Here is a 22,738-nt window from a genome sequence, read left to right as displayed (position 1 = left end):
AAGGCCTAAATCCGTAGCAGCAGTAGTATCACTGTAGCACCCCATTCAGTTTACGTATTTTTGGGGGTGTCTCTAGTAGGTGTTCAGTGTAAATGTCTGGTCGTGAGCAGCAGTACTGAAGAATGTCAGGCCGACAGGCCGTGGCAACGCCAGCCAGGCCAGATGATTGGGACCGATCGAGCTTTGCTGGAGCTTGGTGCAGCGTTGATTTCGCTTTGAATGGATGTGTCCCAAGCAATGAAACAGTACCAACGACTCTATGCTTATTAGGATGTCCTCAATGAGAACGACCAAATCACCGGCTCCGTTGAAATTAAAAAAAAAAGAAAAAAAACCTGTCAGCCGCATGGTACGGAGGGAGTTGGGGTCGGACAACAGCAACGGTAGATTTTCCAGGAACCAAGTGAGCTAGGCGAGGAGAGAAGCGCTAGCGATTTTTTTTTTTTTTGGACGTTCTCTCTCATAAAGGTTAGGAAGCTAGGAAGTTGTTGTTCGGATGCCCTTAGGCTAAGGTCCTCATACCAGCACGACCTCGATCAACCGTGGCTTCGCGTGTCACTGTACTGTACCTGCTCGAGTTAATTGTAGTCAATTTAGTGATAGAATTGTTACACTAGACAACAATGACTCCGTGGCCCAATGGATAAGGCGCTGGTCTACGGAACCAGAGATTCTGGGTTCGATCCCCAGCGGAGTCGATTTTATTTTGTTTGTTTTCACCAGGCCAAGCTGATTTTTCTTTTCAATATTTTAACCGGAGTCAATTCATTTTGTTAACCCTGCAAACTGATTTATTTTTCACCATGCCAAATTTCTTTTCTATTTTCAGCGGACTCGACTCTTTTGTTTTTTTACCTATATTTAGATTTTTACAATGTCAAATAGATTTTTTTTATCTATATATCCAGTATTTTACCATGCCAAAACTTATTTTTTTACCATGGCAAGTAGTTTTTTTTTTATTTTTTTCACCGGATTCAACTCATTTGTTTTTTCACCTATATCTAGATTTTTACAATGACAGACAGAATTATCTTTTTTCTTTTACTTATATCCATTTTTTCACCATGCCAAACTGATTTAATTTTTTTATTTTTTCACCGGACTTCTTCTTCACAAATTTCTAGTTTTTTCCCCTAAACTGTTCTGTTTTTCACCTTGTTAAACTAGTTTTTTAATTTTATAAAAAACTAATATTTAGAAAAGAGAATGTCTATTTTTTTTCAATAATTAGTACTTTTAGTCACACAAGAGACCGTGACATGACTCGTAGATCATGTCACATGTTCACGTGACCAACTAGACATGCTAAAATGATTGTAGATACTTTTAAGCAAGCCACAAAGCATAAGCCACCATGGCACGTACGAGTCTAAGTCTCATAGATGGCTAGGGATGTTACATCAAATCTTATGGTGTAACAAGCATGCAGATGGAGAGCGAGCGAGAGGAGGTGTTGCAGTAGATGGAGAAGCTACACCATAGTGGGTGGCGCACGTGTGCAAGAGAGGTGTTTGCGGTAGATGGAAGCGACATGTAGGAGAGACGGTGAGGAGTGTTGGTGCCGAGGCAGATGGAGGAGGTGGCAGCGCAGAAGGAAGTAGGTAGGGTCCGAATCGGGCCGTGGGGATCTCCAACGGCGAGGAATAACATGGTGGCGCCTGTGAGGAAGGCCGGCAGTGGTCTTCCTGCGGGCGACTCATGACGGGCGAGGTCATGCGTGGGCGTGAAACATGCAAACATGAATTTATGGTCAGTTGTTGGTTCAATAGAAAGGGTTAGTGAGAGTAAATTTAAGTGAGAAGGGAAAATAAGAGACCAACAAATTTAGGAGCCCTAATAGATAGCATGTTGGAGCTGTTTTTTTCCTTCCACTACCAAAAAAAAACAAAGTATGGACCTTGATTGGTAGTGTTGTTGAGGATGCTCATGTTGTACGTCTATATTTCTTTCATGTTTTTTTTTCGTCGATCCAAAATAGAGGACTTGTATTTATGTTCTAAAATTTTTCATTTTTTTTGGTTAAATGCTAGAAAATAAGCATAATCCATTTTACTTGTATCTATCATCATCTCTTATAGTTTTGAAATTAAAATTCTTCTTGTAACACTATATTTGAGGCTACAGCCTAAAAAATGGACTCCAAAGATCCAGGGAAAAAACCCCCTAAATTCATGGTTCCCAAATTTTTTGATCCCTAGTCCCATCAGAGTCGCTTTCCTTTTTCTTTTCCCCTATATTATATCCGGTTTTTAGCCATGTCAAATTGACAGTGCCCGAGTCATGTCTAACTCACGGTGCCTGATCCCTGAACTCATCAGAGGTACTTTTAGTTTTTTTTTTGTCCTGGATTCTATTGACAAATCAAGAAATCGGATATTTAACACTTTTGGTTAAGCTCATCAAACAATATATGCATCCCTGACCATGGCAAGGCAACTAAGAGAAACATGAGACAAAATTAATTAGAGAAACTGCGAGCGCATTTTCCATGAAATTTGACAGCTACTCAGCTAGGGAGTATCCCTCGGAGTATGGCAACAAATGAACAACGAAAATGAAATCCTTGATTATATTGCTGAAAATGAAATCCTTGATTATATTGCACTGATGATTCACACCGCAGCAGGATACAAAGGACCTAGGATTGGATAAGAAAAACAACATACCATCAAAGTAACGTTCGATGAAGTTGCTATTGCTCTAGCTACTACACCGTGCACGAAGCTGACATTGGTCATTGCTCGTCGGTGAGCACCACCACCATTGAAAAGCCATCTCATATACTACTCAAATGGTAATTAAGTACAGTTAACGGGAACCCAACCGATATCAGAAGCATGGGAATTACTACTAGCATTCAGCTACACATCTCCCACAAAACTACCGTGTTCATTACTTTGGCAGGTCACTTGCGCGCTTCCGCCTTCCTCTCTTCTTTGGCTGCCAACAGGAACGAGTGTCAGCACTAATGTGGAAGAGCATAAGCAGATGACTTCATGTAAGGTCATTAATAATCATGAAGCAAAAGTTGTTCCAATTTATTTTGATTTAAATTGAATAAAACACGTATAGTAACCATGTATAGTAACACAGACAAGTCGTGGGCTCAATGGAAAAGCATGTCAGTGTAAAATTTGAACGGCAGCTGCAACTGCCAATGCAATCTACCAACAAGATTAAATGTTAACAGGTGAAGGTAGCAAGCAACATACCAGCCTTTTCCTCTTCTCGCTTCTTTGCAGCTTCTGCTCTTTGTTGACGAATTAAAGTAAGGCGCTCTACATTTGCAAAACAATAGGTAAAAATCATCAGTGTTTGCCTTGTGATAAGCGAACATTTTTTAAAATGTAAGGTAGCTCATATCTACATATTATAAGCTAGAAACTGTATAAAATCAAAAAAAAAAAACGAAAGGCACATGTGATGCATATAGAACTATCCCTACTGGGGGTACAGAAAGGATCATTAGGACTTCAGAGTGCAGCAAATAGTATAACATGGCAGTTGGCAGTAAATGCATCAATGATCATCTGCAACAAAATTATGTGGTGCATTTATGCGAATAACAGAAATACGACCGAAGTCACCTAACGTCGGATATCTAATCCAAGTAGCAGTGTATCACCTAAATCTTTCCTAGCCTGTTCTGTTTTTCCTTGCTCTTGACGCTTCATATAACGCTCATGAGATTGCTGTTTTTCAAGCTCCTCTCTGCAGTAAGAATACTTGTAAGAACAATGAGGTCATAAAAAATGAGGGACTTAAAGAACAGATGATCTTTTCTACCATGTATCTTTAGGAATACTGTATATTACAGGTTAGAGAGAATGATATGATGAGAGCAACTCCTGAAAGAATCTAAAAACATTGCGATTGTCTGATAATGTGGTGTACATGGTCCACCTTTGGTGTCAGTGCTATTGGCAAATAATTTATCACTTTCTAGTTCAATCATCATTAATTATTACTTTGTTTATAAAATGATCAGCAAACAGTTTCGACAACAATATCTTTCATGAAATGAACACTAGAAATATGATATTTACAAAATTATATATGAAAACAAAGCAAACATAGCATGCAGTAGAAGATGCACAATCGATTGACAGAAAGACAAGCGTATAAGCCCACCTTTCACGCCTGGAGATGTCAGTTGTCTTACCAATCTGTGATGTTGCAAAACTAGTCAGCTTATAGAAGTATTATGACACGAAAATGATGAAATGTTAGCAACAGAAAAATGTTATGAAAGAACTATCCTAACTGGCAAAATGTTTAACTTTTTATTTAAGGCCACTACTAGCAGGTTCAGTAAGTACATGGAGTGAAACGATTTTAGCATGTTTTGCTGTATAAATCCATGTGTGTAACCCTTATTCCAACTCACCATATTTGTACAGCATCATACATTTGCTTAATATATATAGTTCATGAGTAAATTTTCTTAGCAACAAACTTATGCATACATGTCTAACAACATCATCGTCCATGGGAAAACATTATATTATATTTGACTGCATAGGGAACAAGCACTAAGTATCCCACTTACATCAATGTCCTTGACCTTTATATTCTTCGATTTCACCAGGTTTGGATTCTCAATCTCGATCAGGCCTTCTGTACCTTTGTGTTTCTGAGGACGACAACAAAAGTAGTTTATCATATGATCAAACAACAATGAAGACTATGGAACTTGTATATTTCAAAATGATATAATATAATATCCTACTGGTTTCACAAAATCTTCAGATTCTTCTTCTTCTGGTTCCCCCCTTCTATTGTAGACATCCTTTTCGTCATGCTATATTTTGATTACAGAAACAAGTCAGCCACCAAAATAAGCATCAGATATCATATACATATGCGTTTTGATTAAATAAAAGGCAGACTAAGATCATTTCTTTTACTCAGTTATATGGACAGAATTAAACTACAGTAACAGAGCAGACCTTGGAACACAAGTTTCTTGTGCAAATTAAGCAAGCCATTTGTTAAATTACAAGTAGACTTTATTTTCAAGTTCAGATTCGGAGAGCAAAGAGAAGCAACACTTGTTAACTGAACATCAACAGAAAATAAATTGTGTTGAAAGAAAAGGGTGGAAACCTTGTTAAAGGTCCTTGGACGGTCTGCTGAAGTACCAGCCGCTGCATTCAATTCCACATGAATCATATGAGAGATTGTAAAAAAAATAAAAGGCTCGCTAGGCTGAAATGTCAAATTAAGCATAACAAACTGTTTAATATCTGTTCCACCAAGTTACTTTGTTTATTAATGAGGAGGAGCTAAGATTGGTGTGCTCAACAACAAACTGTTCAACAGTCCCACCTCAATATCAGAATCAATGAAGTGTTAAACATCTACTGGTTGAACCACACAGAAATATCTTCCAGAAGGAAGATGTACTTATCAGAAAACATTCCATGTAGACAGATTATGTAAAAATGGTTAATCAAGAGGAAATTCAGCCAAGAGTTGTTCATTAGTCATATAGTTAGCCACAGCCCCTGAGCATCTATCTACATCCACTCTGCACAATGGATCTGAATGGAACAGTGAACAACCAACAAATCGAGCAGTAAAACCTCGATCATGGTTGTCCTCAATTTCAAGTACACTGCTACCACAACCAATCAACTACTCCCCACAAAGTAAAAAAAGGTCATCCTATGATCGACGTAGTACAAGCATTCAAAACGCCGCAAGGGAACGCCAAGGCCTGATCAAGTAGAACAGAGTGCAAGGGAGAAAACAACTCCCGCCCCCAATCGCCCTCCCTACATAAACACAACATTCTGACGCTATAAGCAGCTTGTACCGCGACCAAACAAGCCAACAAGGGCCAACCAACTGACCAAGGCCGCTCTCCACTCCAACCCCGCCGCGCCGATGGCGACAATCGAGCCAGAAAAGGGGCTAGTAAACCCTACCCTAAGCCGTCCGTCGAAAGCGCCGCCGAACTAAATTGCAAACCGAAGGGGGGGAAGGCGAAGGTCGCATTGCGTAGCTTAGCGTACGTACCGATCTCCTCGGGGCTGGAGAAGGTGCGCTGCCCCGTGGGCTTGTGCTTGAACTTGCCTTTCGCCATGGACGCGGACTGCCGGCGGGCGCGCGACGGTGCCAAGCCCTTCCTTCGGCAGCTGCCTTGGGTTGTTCGTCGGTGTGTGGCCTAGAGCCTATTGGGTTCTCGCCGCGGGGGTTTTTGGTTCGCTTTTATTGCCTCTGCCTGGCGACTGGCGATGGCGAGGAGTTGGGAACCGAAACGACTCGGAAGCCACCACCTGGCCGACCGCCTTGGCCGCTACGGATCCCGCATTCACTCTGGCTTAGTCGAATCCGAGTTCGCGTTGTACTTGCGCGACACGTCTCTTTGACTGCTGAGAATTTAATTTGGGCCTTGTTTACTTCCTCAAAAATTTTGCAAAATTTTTCAAATTTTCCGTCACATCGAATCTTTAGACGTATGTATGGAGTATTAAATATAGATAAAAATAAAAACTAATTACACAGTTTGGTCGGAATTGACGAGACGAATCTTTTGAATCTAGTTAGTCCATAATTGAACAATATTTATCAAATACAAACGAAAGTGATACTATTCCTATTTTGCAAAATTTTTTGGAACTAAACAAGGCCTTGATATTTAAAAATAATTTAATTTTTTTCGTATGATTAGAAAAAAAGAATTTAATTTGACTTCCTTACACTGGTCTTTTAATGAATACGTACTTGGATCTACGAATTGATCAAGTTTATCGACATTCGACGGAGTTCATGGAGACATGTGCACCTGTTATTTTTCAAGTGATCAAGTTGCGGATTTCTCACAATTCATTAGGAACTTAATAACTCAGTGATTGGTTAGTGAAGAGTTTATCTTTTGGTGGAAGTTTTCTCCATCGGCGGGGGATTTAGAGCACGTTTGGCGCCTTACAAATCTCACATTGCCTTGCGTGGTTAGAGCATTCACAATGCACACTCTATCATAGCGTCTAAAGTTATTTATTATCTCGAACATTATAGACTTAGAGTCTAAATAAGACTTGGAGTGTTATTTTTTCTATCTTTTTCTTCAATAAATATATTGTCACATCGGCAAAATACCATAAATAATATATTAATATGTAATTAATTGTCTTGGATTCTGTCATAGAGTTTTGCATTGTGAGTGCCCGAAGAAAGCAATGATTTTAATTTTCTTCTTTGTTGTCTTGATTTCCGCACAAAGCAGTTTTTCTTTAATGAAGTGAGCTAGCCAAATTGGCTCTCCTCAATGGGTAAGGTTAGGCTCGCCTGGCTGAGCAAGGTCAATAATGTTAGTTCCACATTCAAACATACATTTACTTTCCAATTCTAAGGTTGTGTTTAGTTCCTCATAAATTTTGCAAATTTCTTCTGATTTTCCGTCACATCAAATTTTGTGACACATGCATAAAACATTAAATATACATAAAAAATTAACTAATTGCATGGTTTGCTTGTAATTTGCGAGGCGAATCTTTTGAGCCTAGTTAGTTTATGATTAGACAATATTTGTTAAATACAAATGAAAGTGCTACAGTGTTCATTTTGCAAAAAAAAGTTGAAACTAAACAAGGCCTAAGTGTATTTTCTATTTGTGATTATTGTATCCCTAGAGAAGGTTAATTGTATTTTTCTATTATTTGTGTATTCCTAGAAGGAATTGTCCCATTTATGGCGTATTGTATCCCTAATTTGATTTATCATGATGGATGCGCTATTTTGGGCCTATATGAATGAGTTTCAGATTCTTAAAATTTTGTCTCTAGTTTTTAAAATCTGGATTTTAAGGAAAAACTGGTGGTGTTTGGATCCCCCATTTTTTATGAATCTAGCTTCATTTATTGCTCACAGGGTAACAAGAAACTGGCAAAAGCTTGGTATCAATAGCTTCTTGTTTTTAAGACTAGCAAAATTGACACAAGAAACTAGACAAAAACTTGGATCACATCCAGTTTTCAAAAACCAGGTTCTTATAAAAAGTGGAGGGATCCAAACAGCCCTTAGTCATAAACTTGATAACGATTCTTTAAAGGTGAGGTGATCAGGTGAGTGGGACTATTCTTCAGAAAATGGAGTAGACAGATGCGAGTCAAAGCAAGAGTTTATTTGCTTCGAGTTACAATTTCCTGCTCTGGGTGCTGCTTTGACTGGGGACTTGGGAATGGTGTAGTGTAGACTAATAGACCCAATCCAGCTTCACAGATTTCTCACATATAAATAGACACATAAAAAAGAAACTGTGAAGAGTATAGCCATCTCAATTCAAAACAAAAAACGGCTCAAGAAACTTAGGACTCAAAAACCTAAGTACCTAACATACCCGAGCAGCAACTGGTACAGCACTCTATTTTACATTCAGATTGGCAGCTTGGACACCGGGCTATATTTTCCGAAGTTAATGCAACTATACTCTATATTTTAAAATCCAAATACACCAGCCAGCCAGGCCCCCTTGCAGAAACCAATCAATTAGAATTTGGAAATGTGAAGGCCCATAACTTGGTTGATGATGTTAGAGTTTTTGCTTGACAAGTGCCATACTATGTATGAGCGGCTACATTGTGCTGCATCTTCAAGTCCCGTCACTTGGGTTCCAAAAGAAGCTGCTTCCTTCGGCTTTGTATCCATGTGGAAGATGAGGTCCATAAACAACATTTTCAGAATGTGGAAGATGAGGTCCATAGACAACATTTTCAGACTGTGGAAGGTGAGGTCCATGGACGACGTTTTCAGAATGTGGAAGGTGAGGTCCATAAACAACGTTCCCATTCAGAAATGTCATTTGGTTCACCTGCGGCGTTGTTTGATAAGCATTTGGAGCATTAACTTGACTGGGGCTGTTAACATGTGCATGGATATTTGCATTGATATCATTCTGGTTAGCCTTTGGCTTGCTCCTAGCAGTCCGTTTGTTTTCCACAGGACTGTCTGCAGTCAGCCTGCCCATTTGCTGCTGGATTTCATTCAGTGGACTACTAGACAGTTTTGACTTGGCACTTTTTTTGGAGTCAGAGGACTTGTACTCAAGGCGGTACAAGGCGAGGGCATCAGAAGCATTGATCTCATACTCGAAAAGATGCCACTCATGGCTGCTTGATGGTTGTGGGTCCATGTAATAGGACCTCTTCAGACCTGCGAAATCTTTCATTACCTGCTTCCTTGATTCATGCCACCCACGACCACTGTAATCTGGCAATGACCTTTGCTTCCGGTTGCCACTCTCAAATGCTCTTCTTGGAGTGTCAAAGAACAGCCATTCTCTAAGAGATTCACCCTCCAGAAGAGAAAGATCAAAAAGTTCTGCAACAACAGCACAAAACAAAAGTTAGCAAAATAATTTGATACTATCAACATTAACCAGAAATGCTAGCACTAATATAACAATACTTACCAGGAGCATTCCATGGTGATTTAGAAGTAGCAGCGCCTCCACACACAGGAATACCAACATTCTTTCCTTGGACTTTTGCAATGAGAGCAGCGAACAGTGGCCCATCTTTCAAATCAATACCTTTTGGACGCATCACAGGTCTTGTCCCAAGAAGACCATCATCATTCAAAGCCAAACCAGCATGATAAGGGTTGCAGTAATCTCCAGAGTCCTCTGTCCCTCCAACTGGCCTACCACAGTCCCAAAGTGCACATTTTGGCCCCAAATACTGAGAGGGTGACGGCCATATTGTTGTAAGCAAGTCTGACATGTGAACAAAGACATCTCCAGCATTTTGCTCAGAGTTATTTGCATCAGCATATGAATGGGTAGGTGGCAGATCTAATGGCAAATCAAACTGTTGATGTTCCAACTGGCCAATCCCATGCAGGTTATTGAACTGATCTTCATTAGAACCAGAAATATTTATTTTGTAATCATCATCACAAAGAAAATCATCAATACTAAGTTCCTGGTCTATATAGTACATCTGCAAGCAAAGTAAGACAGGCTCATTAAAGCTATCAATAGAGATGGTAAAAGAAACATGATACACTACATGCACCCAAAAAAAATGGAATATGAAACGGCTTGTTGTCGGCTAACCCAACCCTTGCTGGTTATTGTCCTCTGTTTTGCGTCTAGGTTCGTATTCATGTTTCAATCCTACAAGTAACATAAAGTGCACATATGCTCCTTTGTCACAAGGTACAGTTTAGAGCCCATAACAATTGAATTGAATAAAAAATCGAAACTCTTGAGACATGAGGCCTTTGTGATTTTTCAAGAGTCTATCATTATTTTTGATTTACAACTAGCCTAACCACACAAAGATATACTGTTATGACTTGTACTCTTCAGAAGCTTAACAAATAGAAATAGTACTAGCACATTATTTCACATGCATCAACATAGTTGTCTATGCTAGCATGCTCAACTGTTTAGAGCCCATAACAATGGAATTGAACCAAAAACTTGAAACTCTTGAGGCCTTTGCGATTTTTCAAGAGTCTATCATTATTTTTGATTTACAACTAGCCTAAGCACACAAAGATATACTGTTATGACTTGTACTCTTCAGAAGCTTAACAAATAGTACTAGCACATTATTTCACATGCATCAACATAGTTGTCTATGCTAGCATGCTCAAGTACAGCACTCCAGTATCCGATACTGCGAGTTGAAACAAGTCATCACTCGTGAATGAAGTTAGTTTATGCTGCTGATCTATACTGTGGTCTACAATCTGCAACTAAACAACATAACAAGATGAAAGAAAATTAGTAGAGTTCTTATGCAAAATTGTATTTGGCAACATGATACTGTATCCAGTTGACATTTTTTTATCTTGATGATATCATCAACATAGTAATTAAAAAAGACCATCCTACACATATAGAAATCCACAATCACTCGAGAGTTACACACCATCCAACAAAATTAACATGCTTGGATTCTTAGAATGACTATAGCAGCACAATGTTAGTAATTCGTGGACAAAAATTTAAGTCTAACAGACAAGCTCCTCCACATCATCAATCTCGAAAAAAAAAAGAGAGAGTACAGTTTCCAGATGATAAATTTTAAATGTAAACACTACCTGATCATTGAACATTGCATTAGCAACAGCAGCCACTTCTCCACAGCCTGCCTCCACTCCCTGACCTAGAGAGTGCTGTGCAGGAGCAGTGCCCCCATCCATAGCTTCACACTGCTGATCAGTATTGGCCATCCTGCTGTCCTGCCCGTGGTCGTGGCTCTGATGAGGAGGCGGCGCCTGCTGCGCCGATTGGGGCACCAGGAGCTTACTGGTGGCGTCGTCCTCCTCCTCGGGCACCACCAGCTGCAGCAGTCGCAGCGTATCCGACGGTGGATCCGAAGCCTCCCGGTTGTTCCCCTGCGAGTTCTGCGCCGCACCACAACTACCCGTTAGCACCAATCTACCGCACACGAAAGGGGAACGGCGGTGGGACGGCCGGAGGGCTAGGGTTCGGGGGACTTGCCTGGAGAGAGGAAGCCGGGGATGGGACGCTGAGCTCGGCACGCCACTCACGGAGCATCTGGTGGACCTGCTCCTCGAGGACGGCGGCGTCGGCGGAGCGGCTCTCCTTGCGAGCGGACTGGAGGCCGCAGAACATCTCCTGTAGGTCGTCCACGCGGACCTTGGCTCGGTCGCGGAACTGCCGGTGCCGCGTCGACGAGCGGGAACTCTTGCTCCCCGACGCGGGGTGGGCGTCACCGCCGCCACCGGCGGCCGGATCTCCCGCCATCGCGCTGATCAAGGCGGCTCTGGTGGCGGGGGGCTGCGGTGCTGGGGACGGACGATTGACTCGATTCGCCCTTTGAGAGTTGGTTTGCGAAAAAAGAGGACGTTTTCTACTTTTCCCCTTCCTTTTCTTTCTCTTTGTGTAAATGTTATTAACAGATCATTTTATTATAACTACCTATGCTTACCTAAGTTTCTTTGAGGAAATTGCGGGGAAGAAACACCACCCTTTCACTTTGCTTATTATATTAATTTCTCTTCTGATTTGCCCCCAAATGCAAAATGATACGCTAGTTAAAGCTGAGAAATACCAATATCATTTTGGTAAGAATTTTGATAATTTTTACACATGTGATGAAAATTTCGGCAAGACAAAACAAGAGGGTCTTCCATCTATACCTAATATTTAAAGATGAAAATTTCAGTCTACCGGTCGTTTTATCCGTCTATCCGTCATGTACATATATACCGGTCGGTCGTTCTGTCAGCCACAAGAAGCCCGAGAGTCTATCAACAAAAAAAAGCCTGGTGCCGATCTTCTTCTGTTTTGTCTCGGCTTTGGACCCTTGGCTCTCCTTCCTGTCGACCAGATGGACCGAACTGTCCTGGTGCTCGGCTACATCCTACCTATATGGGCTGAGCCATTAATTGGACATTAGGCCGGCTGATCACGAACGAGGCCTCGTTGGCGGCTGCGTTCTCCATTGTTCATTACATATAGGTATGTATCATCTCATAATTCTCTGATTCTTCTAAAATAACTCCAAATTCTCTGATCATACATCTTTACATAATATTTAATCATAAAAATTTCAGTTTGTTCATTTTTTCTATCCGCCCATAAATAACAAATTAGGAAAAAAAACTACACAACACTTGACAAACCAAACCTTGTTGGCCTTGCAACTGCGCCATGCGTTTTTCTATAATGTATATTTTATTTATTTCTCTAGAGGCAACTCTTCCTTAGCAACCTCCTCCAGTAATAGTTCATTCACGGTGTTTACAACCTACGCAGCGCCATCGCCGGCGACATTAGGTACGGCGACCGTCGAAGCGCGAGAGCAAGAACTCCAAGCCTTTGCTCATTTCTGACGTGCTGCTGCCCTCGACTTGGTCCCTGTTTGTCCTTAACATCGCCTGGCCCGAGGAGGCGGGGAGAATCTAGCCAGGTCGAAGCAGCCCTCGACTTTGTCCCTGTTTGTCCTTAACATCGCCTGGCCCGAGGAGGCGGGGAGAATCTAGCCAGGTCGAGCTCCGGGAGCTCGTCGATGGAGGATGCGGTTGGTCCTTGCCCCCTCACGGCTCTGCCATGTGCTCTCTGCCACCACCTCCATATACGCGAAGAACGACGTGAATCGAGAATAAGAACAAAAGCTTTTCTCTTTTTAATCTACCTAGATATAAATACTAGAAAATCAAGAACATAAATTAAAACCTTTCTTTTCTTTTTTAATCCTCAACAAAAATTGTAAGGGTTTGCGTAGGGCCAACGGCGGGTGCGTCATGTTGGAGTGGTAGACAGGAGCCCTATGGTTAGAGTAGAACGTCGTGGGAGGTTGGTGAGACAGTGATTCTGTGTGAGGTGCCGACTGTGGGTGCTAGAAGACCAATGGAGAGGACGACAACTGAGGGGTGCATGAGGCAGTGGACGTAAGCGAGAGCAGGATTAAAGGTAGTGCCGGTAAGTAGGAAGAAAGATCATGCAATTTTTAACCATACGACCCTTCTCCCGTGGCAACGCACGGGCATATTTCCTAGTAAAGGATAATAGGTGAATTCTCCGGATTTTTTTAAAAATAAATCATTATATTACTATATGGTATTCAGTCTATTACGTATGTATACATATAAATTTAGCTTGTATGTATTTTATTGTATTGGATCTAGTAAAAAATTGCTAAGCTGATAGAAAAAACTAATATTTGATTACATTATAGAGGAATTAATTGGTGATAAAACAAATAATATATGTACATGACTTGTACGTTAATAGATTAAAGATTTAAAGTATTTCATATGATATAGATGACGTGATCATTTTTTGTAATTAATATGGGATGATATGGACTTAGTGGAGAATGATATGAACACCTTGCATGAAGAGATAGAATATTTAGTGGGTCACTTAGTGAGGAATGATATAGATACCTTAGAGCATCCCCAACCGTTTTGCAAATAAGCTTTGCATTCATGTATTTGCAAAAAAGTCTTAAAAACACTTATCCAACGGTTTGGCATTTAGACTTTGCAATTTTGTTAACTTGGCAAAAAGAGAGGAAGGATTGGCATATATGCCAAACCTGTTCACACTTGGCATTGGGAAATTAGCACGAAGTGATTAATGCCAAACCATTGGAGATTGCCTCTTTTCACATTTGCCATATTTTTTTGAAACTTGGCAAACTCTCTCATTTGCCAAACCAATTATGCAAAACGGTTGGGGATGCTCTTACATGAAGAGGAAATTTATTTGATGGAGTTTAGCTTTATGAAAGTTATAGATTGCATGGCGACACCATACACTCCAGTCGCGTCCAACCATAAGGTACACCTTTTGTTGCGTGGATCCTTATCCCATGGACGTTTTCACTTGGCTCATTTGTTGGTCGTGGTGGCAGCAGTGGACACACGTATGTTCATGACTTCATGAGGATGATGATGTGCTTCTATATAGACAATTTGTCAACTAACTTGACTTGCTTTGGTGGTCCGGTCGTGGATGAATTTGCGGCTACTTCTTGAAACATTGTATTTATCTCTAGTTAGAAGCTTCCATACCAATCCGGAGTCCCTTTGGCATTGACTTATGGAATCTCTTATTCATCGTCCTATTCTTCATATGGACCCTGCAGTTACTTGGTTGTGTCTCACAACATTGTTATCATGCGGTGAACTAATGGTGAATCTAGGAAAATATGATAGGAGGGGCTTCTTCTATATCTCCCATCTCTAGTCCTTCCTATATTAAACTTCAATGGATACTAATCTGTAAAAGGGACTAAGAGGGGGCTCCATGCTTCGATTAGTGGTAGCGGAGATTTGATCCCAGTCCGCCCTGGTGCTAGATCCTCCCATGGTGTGGCCCATCTAAGAAATGTTAAAGCACCATTTGGTAGCGCTTCTGAGGCAGCTCCAAGAGTCTTTTTAGAGGTCACTACCAACCGAACAAGACATTCAATCGTTACTCCTTGCCGTTTCTTCCCAATTTCGCTCTATAGAGCCAAATGAGATCGAGAAAGCTAAAAAAATTAGCTTCATATGGCTTCTCGACCTTGCACTTGGATCTTCTCCAAAATGGCCTTGCGAGCAAGGCGTTGGGGTGTTGGACGCGAGCGCGAAGCTGCAGAAGTACTAGAACACCACATGCGTGGCTGCCGAGGTTGCGAGTCATCAGAGCATTGGGCAAGGAGCTGAGGCGTGCAACCGTTGCAGCGTAGGGGCGCGCCCGCTAAGGCTTCAAGTTGCTGAGGCACAAGGGCTTCGCACCGGGTTTCAATGTGGCGAGGCTGAACAACACGGCAAGACCAAAAACACAGTAGCCTCGTGAGTGGTAAGAGATAATAAATTGAAGAGATGGAAAAGAAAGGGAGAAAAGAAAGGGTGATAATAATAAAAAAGGATATTATAGATATTTTTTATCTACTATGAGAATCAGATGTTTTTATCAACACTGCTATACCAGTAAAGGAGAGTTATACCAAAAGGACCCTTAATATGCAGAATTCGTGCACATTAATTCGATGATGTCTATTTGGAGGCACCGGTTTCTCGAGTCTGTCTGGATAGAAATTCCTATGTCTAACCTTAGCTACTCGTACGTCGTACCAGGTAGTGATAATATTGTTGTCGAGTATTTGTCGATGAAGGCATTGTGTGTAGTTTAATAAATTATTACTCACCAGGGTAAATATAATATAATATTAACACCTGAGAAAACCAGGAGAAAATCTTTTTCTTTTTAGTTTTTTTTTGTGAATATTACTTTTAGAGTAAAGTCTATAAACGGCCCTCAAACTTGTTTGATTATATTATCCCGGTCCTTAAACTCGCAAATCGATCGTTTAGGTTCTCAAAATTGTTCATTGGTGTCATCTCCGTCCATAAATTTGCAAATCAACCATTTAGGTACTTAAACTTGTTCAATTATGTTATTTCGGTCCCTGAACATGCAAACCACCTATTTAGATCTCCAAACTTATCTAGTTGTGTCATTGGTCCCTAAATGTTGTAAATGTTGTAAACTTGTAAATTCAATATATATTTATAGAACCGCCCAAAAATTATAAATCTAATTTTGCTAGACTCCTCTTAACATGTACTCTAAATTAGACGTTTCAACACTCCTGCATAGATAACATATAAAAACTTATGTGCCTATTTGGTTAAAAATAAAAAGTACATGGTGATTTCTTTTGCTCTAATTTAAAAGCACATGTTACCAGGAGTCTACAAAAATAGATTTACAATTTTTGAATAATTCTATAAATACATATTAAATTTACAAGTTTGCAATATTTAGGGACTAGATGACACAAATGTACAGGTTTAGGATCTAAACGGGTGATTTGTAAGTTTAGGGACCGGGATGATACAGCCGAACAAGTTTAAGGATCTAAACGAGCGTTTTGCAAGTTTAGGAAGTAGGATGATACAGATAAATAAGTTTGATGACCTAAATGGTTGATTTATGAGTATAGAGACCAGGATGACAAAATCGAATAAGTTTGAGAACCGTTGGTGGACTGTACTCTTACTTTAAATATTTTGAGTATACCATTTATAAATATTTGGATTCGGCAAAGAATGGCCATCTTTTTTTTCCAATAATGAAAAAGAATGGTTATCTTTTGTTTACATACTCACACATGCGCCTTTTTAGATGGAAAAGTATAGATGGGTTCGTGGTCCAAGTCCAACTCCGCGAGACTTGTGGGCTGCGACTGCGATCCCTCACAATATTGGGCTCAGGTCTCCGGACCCAATCGGCCAATCTTCCTTTTACCTAAACAGAAACTGAACCACTCAGGGACATCCACTGGGTTCCGCCCCTATACTGGGCCTCGTCAGTTTGTGTGGCTGTGATCGCTCCATCCCATGGCATTCTTGCACAGAAAACGCGCCCGGCGCCGTGGCTGCGCGGCCCAAGCAAAGAGGATCACCAGGACAAGATTGTCAAAGTATGCAATGCGCGCATGCTGCGTTGTCGGTCGATTTGAAAGCTGTTGTGTTGCACGTTCCAGTGATTCTGGACCTCAAACCGATCCATCAACGCACACGCACCGCAGATTCTTCTCCCGATCTCGTTTATCTGGTGTGTGATTGTGGAAGTATAATAAGAGGTCGTGGCGAGGTCGGCGTACTACTTTTTGGGGTTAGGGACCGTGGCGAGGTCGCGAGTGGCGAGCAATCATGTGGTGGCGCTGCGGCTCAGCAGCAGTCAGCATGAGGGACGCGGAGGTGCTGTGGGCTGTGGCTACCGGAGTCGCAGTACTCGACGCGGGCAGTGCGTGGTTGTTGCGTCATCGTGTGCACGGCGGCCGCGCGGTGTCCAGGCGATGGACAGGCAATGATGCTTTTTTTAAAATAAATAAATAAATATAAACTACTGTCCGCTATATATTTTAAAAAAAGACGGACAAGCACTGTGCATCTATACCAATATCTTTTCCTCCTAATATTTAAAGATGAAAATTTCAGTTTGCCGATGGTTTTATCCGTCCACCTATATATTGCTGCAGTCCGTATAGAATTCTTTATACAATTGCTAATATCTGGTAAATCTGCCAACATGTCCGTATAGAATTCTTTACAATCCAGTCAATCTGTTCTGTATGCGTCCGCCACTATTTTGTATAGGAATATGAAATTGTCCAAATCCAAATAGAACTACATATATTTATACAAACAGCCCTAGAGAGAAAAAGAAAAAAAATAGAACAATTTTCTCCAAATAAACGACCAGTGGTATCCAGTCCGTTCTGTATGCGTCTGCATGAAATTGTTCAAATCCAAATAGATCCGCATATCTTTCCTCTATTCCCTAATACTAAAGAGGCAAAATTTCAGCCAAAATAAGCACTTAAGCGTGAAAGAGAATCCCCCCACGAAATTAGCTAGGTGCTTTGCTCCCGCTATGATTCAAACTCTCACCTCGTCTTTGATTTTTTTAAGCATTACATAGTTTTTGGACTCCTCAAGTTAGAACATTGTGGCGTTTTTTGTGTTCTAAATGATCAAGCGAAAGCCTTTTCTACTTGTGCTTGTCATAACTGACATGGTCGTCCACCACCTCTCAAGTGTATCACTAGGTGCCTGGACATTCGGATGTAAACTAGAATTTGTTGTTCAGGTGGCAGTTTCGCTCCATATTTGCTTCGTGAACCCGCCTGATTCTACATGTAGTCTACATAGTGAACATGTCCCTAGATTTGGCCATTTCCGGGCTTCTAATCTTTCAGCGGCGCAGATTTGGTTCTGAATGGCAAGGCACTTGAGAATTTACATTTAGGTGGAGCCCACGAAGTTATTGCGGGTTGTGCTTACAAACTAGGCACGGTAAGCCGAAGAAGCGGAGCACTCTCCATTTTCCTCATTCCATTTAAGGGCATTTGACATGCCCGTTCTTAGTAAGACATGCCTAGTCTCTCGCATAGACATATGTGCTCAGCAAAATGTTGGGTAGAGAAACTTGGATGCCAAAGATCGATGTGTCTATCCAATTGTTAGCAAATAGGGTTTGATGTAGCGTTCTGTTTTTTCTCTCTTGGAGATGGAGAAGAGATGTGGTGCTATGTCACAAGGTCGTTGGCAAAAGGACGTCCTATTGTGAGCGTTGTTTAAACTAAAAAAAGGGCTTGTCTGTCACATTATAGGGGTTTTTCGTGTTTATTCCAAGATCTCTCAATATTTGTTGACCGACCTCACCACAACCGTTGCATCCTAAGGGCCTTTGCAAATTTTCTAAGATGAAGGATGCCTAAGCCTCCGGAGGATTTGGGTCCAACTAATTGAGGCCAGTTTACCTTGCAGCATGTACTTTTCTCCAGTTAGTGCCTTAGTTCCTATCTAATGAAATTAGTATCCCCTCCTCGACACTCACACTGAAACGGACATACGGGGCGTCAGGGACTCTCAGGGCCACGGCCCACGGGGCAGACGTCCGCAGTTGCACTCTGCAGCAGGGCGTCTCCAGAGTCCAGACTCCAGATCCAGAAGAAGAAGAAGAAGAAGCAGCTCATCAGGGCACGGTTGGGCCGGTCCGGTTCTGCTGTTGCTGTCTCGTGGTGCACGCTTCTGTGATCACGCTGAAATCGACCGGCCAGGCGGACCAACAGGTGGTCACCTCGGCCACTCTCCGTCTCCGAGCGCAGCGCAGAGTGCAGGACGCATACGCCCGTTCGTCCGCAGTTCCTTTTCTCGCGGTGCACGCCTCTGCGTTCACCGGCACCCTGAAACCAACCAGAACACTCCCTTTACAGTGGAAAGGGACAAGTCTGCTATATAACTTCTCTGTTTCCAACCGTAAAGATCGGACGCACAAGACTTGGAGTTTATTTGCTCGAATTTTTTACTTTCAAAATCTTGCTTTTTATAGACGGGCATAAAAAAAGCTAGTTCTCTCTTGAAAAGCCGGAGAATTATCGTTGTGGTCTTGTGGATTATGTTTTGAGTGATTAATAGACTGCATAATACATGTAATATCTCTCGATCTCACGAAAGTCCATAAATAAAAAAAAGCACCTTTGTCTCCTAATAATATACACGCAATTTGAGAACTAATAGAATATCTATAACCTATACCATATGCATATCATGTTGACCGGCACATTTAACATTTTAGCTTGTAGCATATGAGTATCATGTTGAACTATGATATGAAGATGATACTTTTTTCTCAGCATGATTGTGTGAGTTATTAACTTACTGCCTCCGTCACAAAATAAATGTTGTTTTAGGTTTCCGTGTCATAAATTTAATTAGATTTATAAAAAATACATGCAACATTTATATCTCTAAATAAATTTATTAAAAAACTAGATTAAAATATCTATATGATGATACTACTTATGTACCATAAGTATTAATATTTTTAGTATATATTTAGTCAAAGTTATATCTCAGAAAGCGAGAACGATAGCTATTTTTGGACGGAGGAAGTATACTTTAATTCATGTGTAAGGTGTGTTGTGTTATTTGTTTGAGCATGAAGATATGAACTATGAACTTATGATGTATTGTGGCTTGTGAGCTATTCCCTACGTTCACAAAAGAATGCAACAGGTTATGTGCCGGTAAAAGTTGTTTACGTTTAACTAAATTTCTAGTGAATATTATTTACATTTATGGCTCTAAAATAATTTATTATAAAACACATTTTGTAATTAATCTAATGATATTTATTTGATATCATAAACATTGATAATTTGATAGTTTTTATTATAATTGATCAAACTTAAGATATGAAACCATGATACTATGTTAGAATTACATTCTTTCCTAAACAGAGGGAGTACTGTACTCTATATTGTCTTAGTAACTCTATGTACAATAGGTGAGATTGATAGATTTATGTGCTGTCTAATAACTTGTTAAACAATCATTTATTTATTTTTTCTTGAATATACATCATAAGTAGTACCTGATACCTTACAGAGACACGGAGTACTCGTTGGACCCAGGATTGGGAAAAAACCCGTACCCGCGGGCATGTCTATGTTTGGGTAAAAGTTAAAGTCGTGACCATGTACTCCCTCTATCTTTAAAAGAGTCATTCTCACTTTCCTAAAAAATAACAACTTTAAACTTTAATTAAATATATTTAACAAAATATTAATATTTATGGTACATAATTAGTACTATTAGGTAGATCATTAAATATATATTTATAATAAATATATCTAAAGATATAAATATTATACGTATTTTCTATAACTAAATCTAATTAAAGTTGAAAAAGTTGGACTAGTACGATTCATATAGCAACTCTATTTTTTGGATGGAGAGAGTAAATGCTTTACTCAGTATTTCCTTTGTCTTTGAAAATTTCAGTTCCTATAGTTGTCTTAAGTCATATTTTCTAAATTTGACCAACTTTATATAAAAGAGCGTTAATATCTATAACATAAATAAATATTTATAGAAAAAAAGATCAATATCTAGAATATAAAATAAGTATATTGTGAAAATATTTTTTATGATAAATCTAATGATACTAATTTGATACTATAAATCTTGGCGTGTTTCTGAAAATTTGATCAAAATTAAAAAAAAAATTGATTTAAAATAGCTCTAGAAATTAAAACTTTCGGAGACACGACGGAGGGAGTACTACTTTACTCGGCTCGCTGTCATCCCTGCTTCAACTCTGCATTCATGCAACATGCATGCTTGAATATTGTAGCGTCACATTAACTCGGGCCATCACACATGCATGCACCCCGGTTTAGCGCAATGTAAAATGCCGCTTTAGCTTCGTCAACCGGCTTAAATGCTTGACAGAAAAACACGTCGGTAGTCAAAGTTGTGCCTAACAAACTGGGGTTCACATCATCACATGAAAAACACGTTCATGCCTTTAGAAGCGGCTTGGAGGGATTAGGATAGTCCCAATACTAAAAATTACATATAGTTTCTATGCCTATTAATTTATATAGACATTATATATAGAAATCATGGTCTTAAGAAATAGTTTCTACGAAATAATTTGTTATCCAATCAAATACATTCTCTCTCTATTCTCTACCAATCACAATCCTTTATGTCTTGGATCTCGTGTAGATTAAGTTTCTAACTTAGACCCAGTTTCTATGATTTTCTCTTTCTCTTCAATAACTACATTACCACATCAGCAAAATGTTTAGGTGACAATACAATTATTATTCATAGAAATTATGGTGGTTTCTTTATTCGAAGTGCATGAAATTATTAGCAGTTTCTATAGCATAGGACATCGTATCAAAAAACCGTCCTTTCCAGTGCAAGACTTTCTACAGTACATGACATAAGTAGTGATAGAAACCATATTCGCTCTCCTAATGGGCTACGAGTGGTTTCTTGTCCATTGATAACCATGAAGACCAAGTTTCTTAGTTAGGCCTGGTTTGTTGGATTTTTCCTCTCTCTTCATTAAATTGCTTGTCACATCAATAAATTGCTTATGTGACAATGCAATTAATATCTATAGAAACTACTATAGTTTCTGTATTTACGGGTGCCCTTAGATACAACTTCAGTTATATCTTGGCCAGTTTTAGTGGGGTTTTATGAGAGTTTTATATATATTAAATATGCTGACGTGTCACTATATTGATGAAGAGAGAGATGATAAGAGTTTTATGGGAGTAAAGATAGTTTTGTGGGGATGAAACTCTTCTGTACTGTTTCCAAAAATACAAGTGTTTTGAAAGCTAGGCCACTGGCCTTAGAAACGGCCTGGAGGGATTAGATACAACTTCAATTATATCTTAGGCCAATTTTAATGGGGCTTCATGAGAGTTTCATGCACATTAAATATGCTGACATGACACTATATTGATGAAGAGAGAGATGATGAGAGTTTTATGAGAGTAGAGATATAGTTTTGTGGGGATGAAACTCTTTTGCACTGCCTCCAAAATACAAGTGTTTTGAAAAATGGATCATGAAACCTCTATTAAGACCGGCCTTAGGGCACCTCCAATACCGCTAGCTCTAAACTAGTTTTATATGTACGGTGGAGGAGAGCGAGGCTAAAAATAATCTTGAGCTAGCGTGAAGAGAAGGGCTATTTTTTTTGCTCCCCAATACATGAGAGATACAATATAGAGAACACTTTACATGCGAGCCATACAATATGAGATTTCATCTAAACACCTCACTCATACTGTTGAAGGTGTGTCCTTGTTAGAGTGGTCTTTTATATATTTGTTAGTAGTGAGACCTAGTTCAATGCTCTTTTCTTGTCTTGGTTTGTGTTGTGTTTTGGCTGCCAAGTGTTGAACAATTAACTCAAGGCAATGTCTCATCTAATTCT

The 22,738-nt window shown here is 40.0% G+C and overlaps 2 protein-coding genes and 1 non-coding gene across 3 annotated transcripts; 1 reads left to right on the top strand and 2 right to left on the bottom strand.

The window, feature by feature from the left end:
• Positions 626-698, top strand: TRNAR-ACG. Its single transcript has one exon. It is a non-coding gene; the product is annotated as a tRNA-Arg (tRNA).
• Positions 2,551-6,192, bottom strand: LOC8082974 (28 kDa heat- and acid-stable phosphoprotein). Its single transcript, XM_002440032.2, has 8 exons — positions 6,025-6,192; positions 5,110-5,150; positions 4,733-4,804; positions 4,553-4,636; positions 4,135-4,169; positions 3,629-3,714; positions 3,216-3,281; positions 2,551-2,943 (listed from the first exon to the last, which is right to left on the bottom strand). Exons 1-8 carry the CDS (start codon positions 6,089-6,091, stop codon positions 2,909-2,911), a joined length of 486 nt encoding a protein of 161 aa, XP_002440077.1. The 5' UTR covers positions 6,092-6,192; the 3' UTR covers positions 2,551-2,908.
• Positions 8,074-11,818, bottom strand: LOC8067514 (transcription factor VOZ1). The gene is made up of 4 exons (XM_002440031.2): positions 11,462-11,818; positions 11,059-11,364; positions 9,419-9,947; positions 8,074-9,327 (listed from the first exon to the last, which is right to left on the bottom strand). Exons 1-4 carry the CDS (start codon positions 11,726-11,728, stop codon positions 8,600-8,602), a joined length of 1,830 nt encoding a protein of 609 aa, XP_002440076.1. The 5' UTR covers positions 11,729-11,818; the 3' UTR covers positions 8,074-8,599.

Source organism: Sorghum bicolor, chromosome 9 (assembly GCF_000003195.3).
Source record: "Sorghum bicolor cultivar BTx623 chromosome 9, Sorghum_bicolor_NCBIv3, whole genome shotgun sequence".
Classification (NCBI taxonomy): Eukaryota; Viridiplantae; Streptophyta; class Magnoliopsida; order Poales; family Poaceae; genus Sorghum; species Sorghum bicolor.
This window is presented reverse-complemented; position numbering and strand designations above follow the sequence as displayed.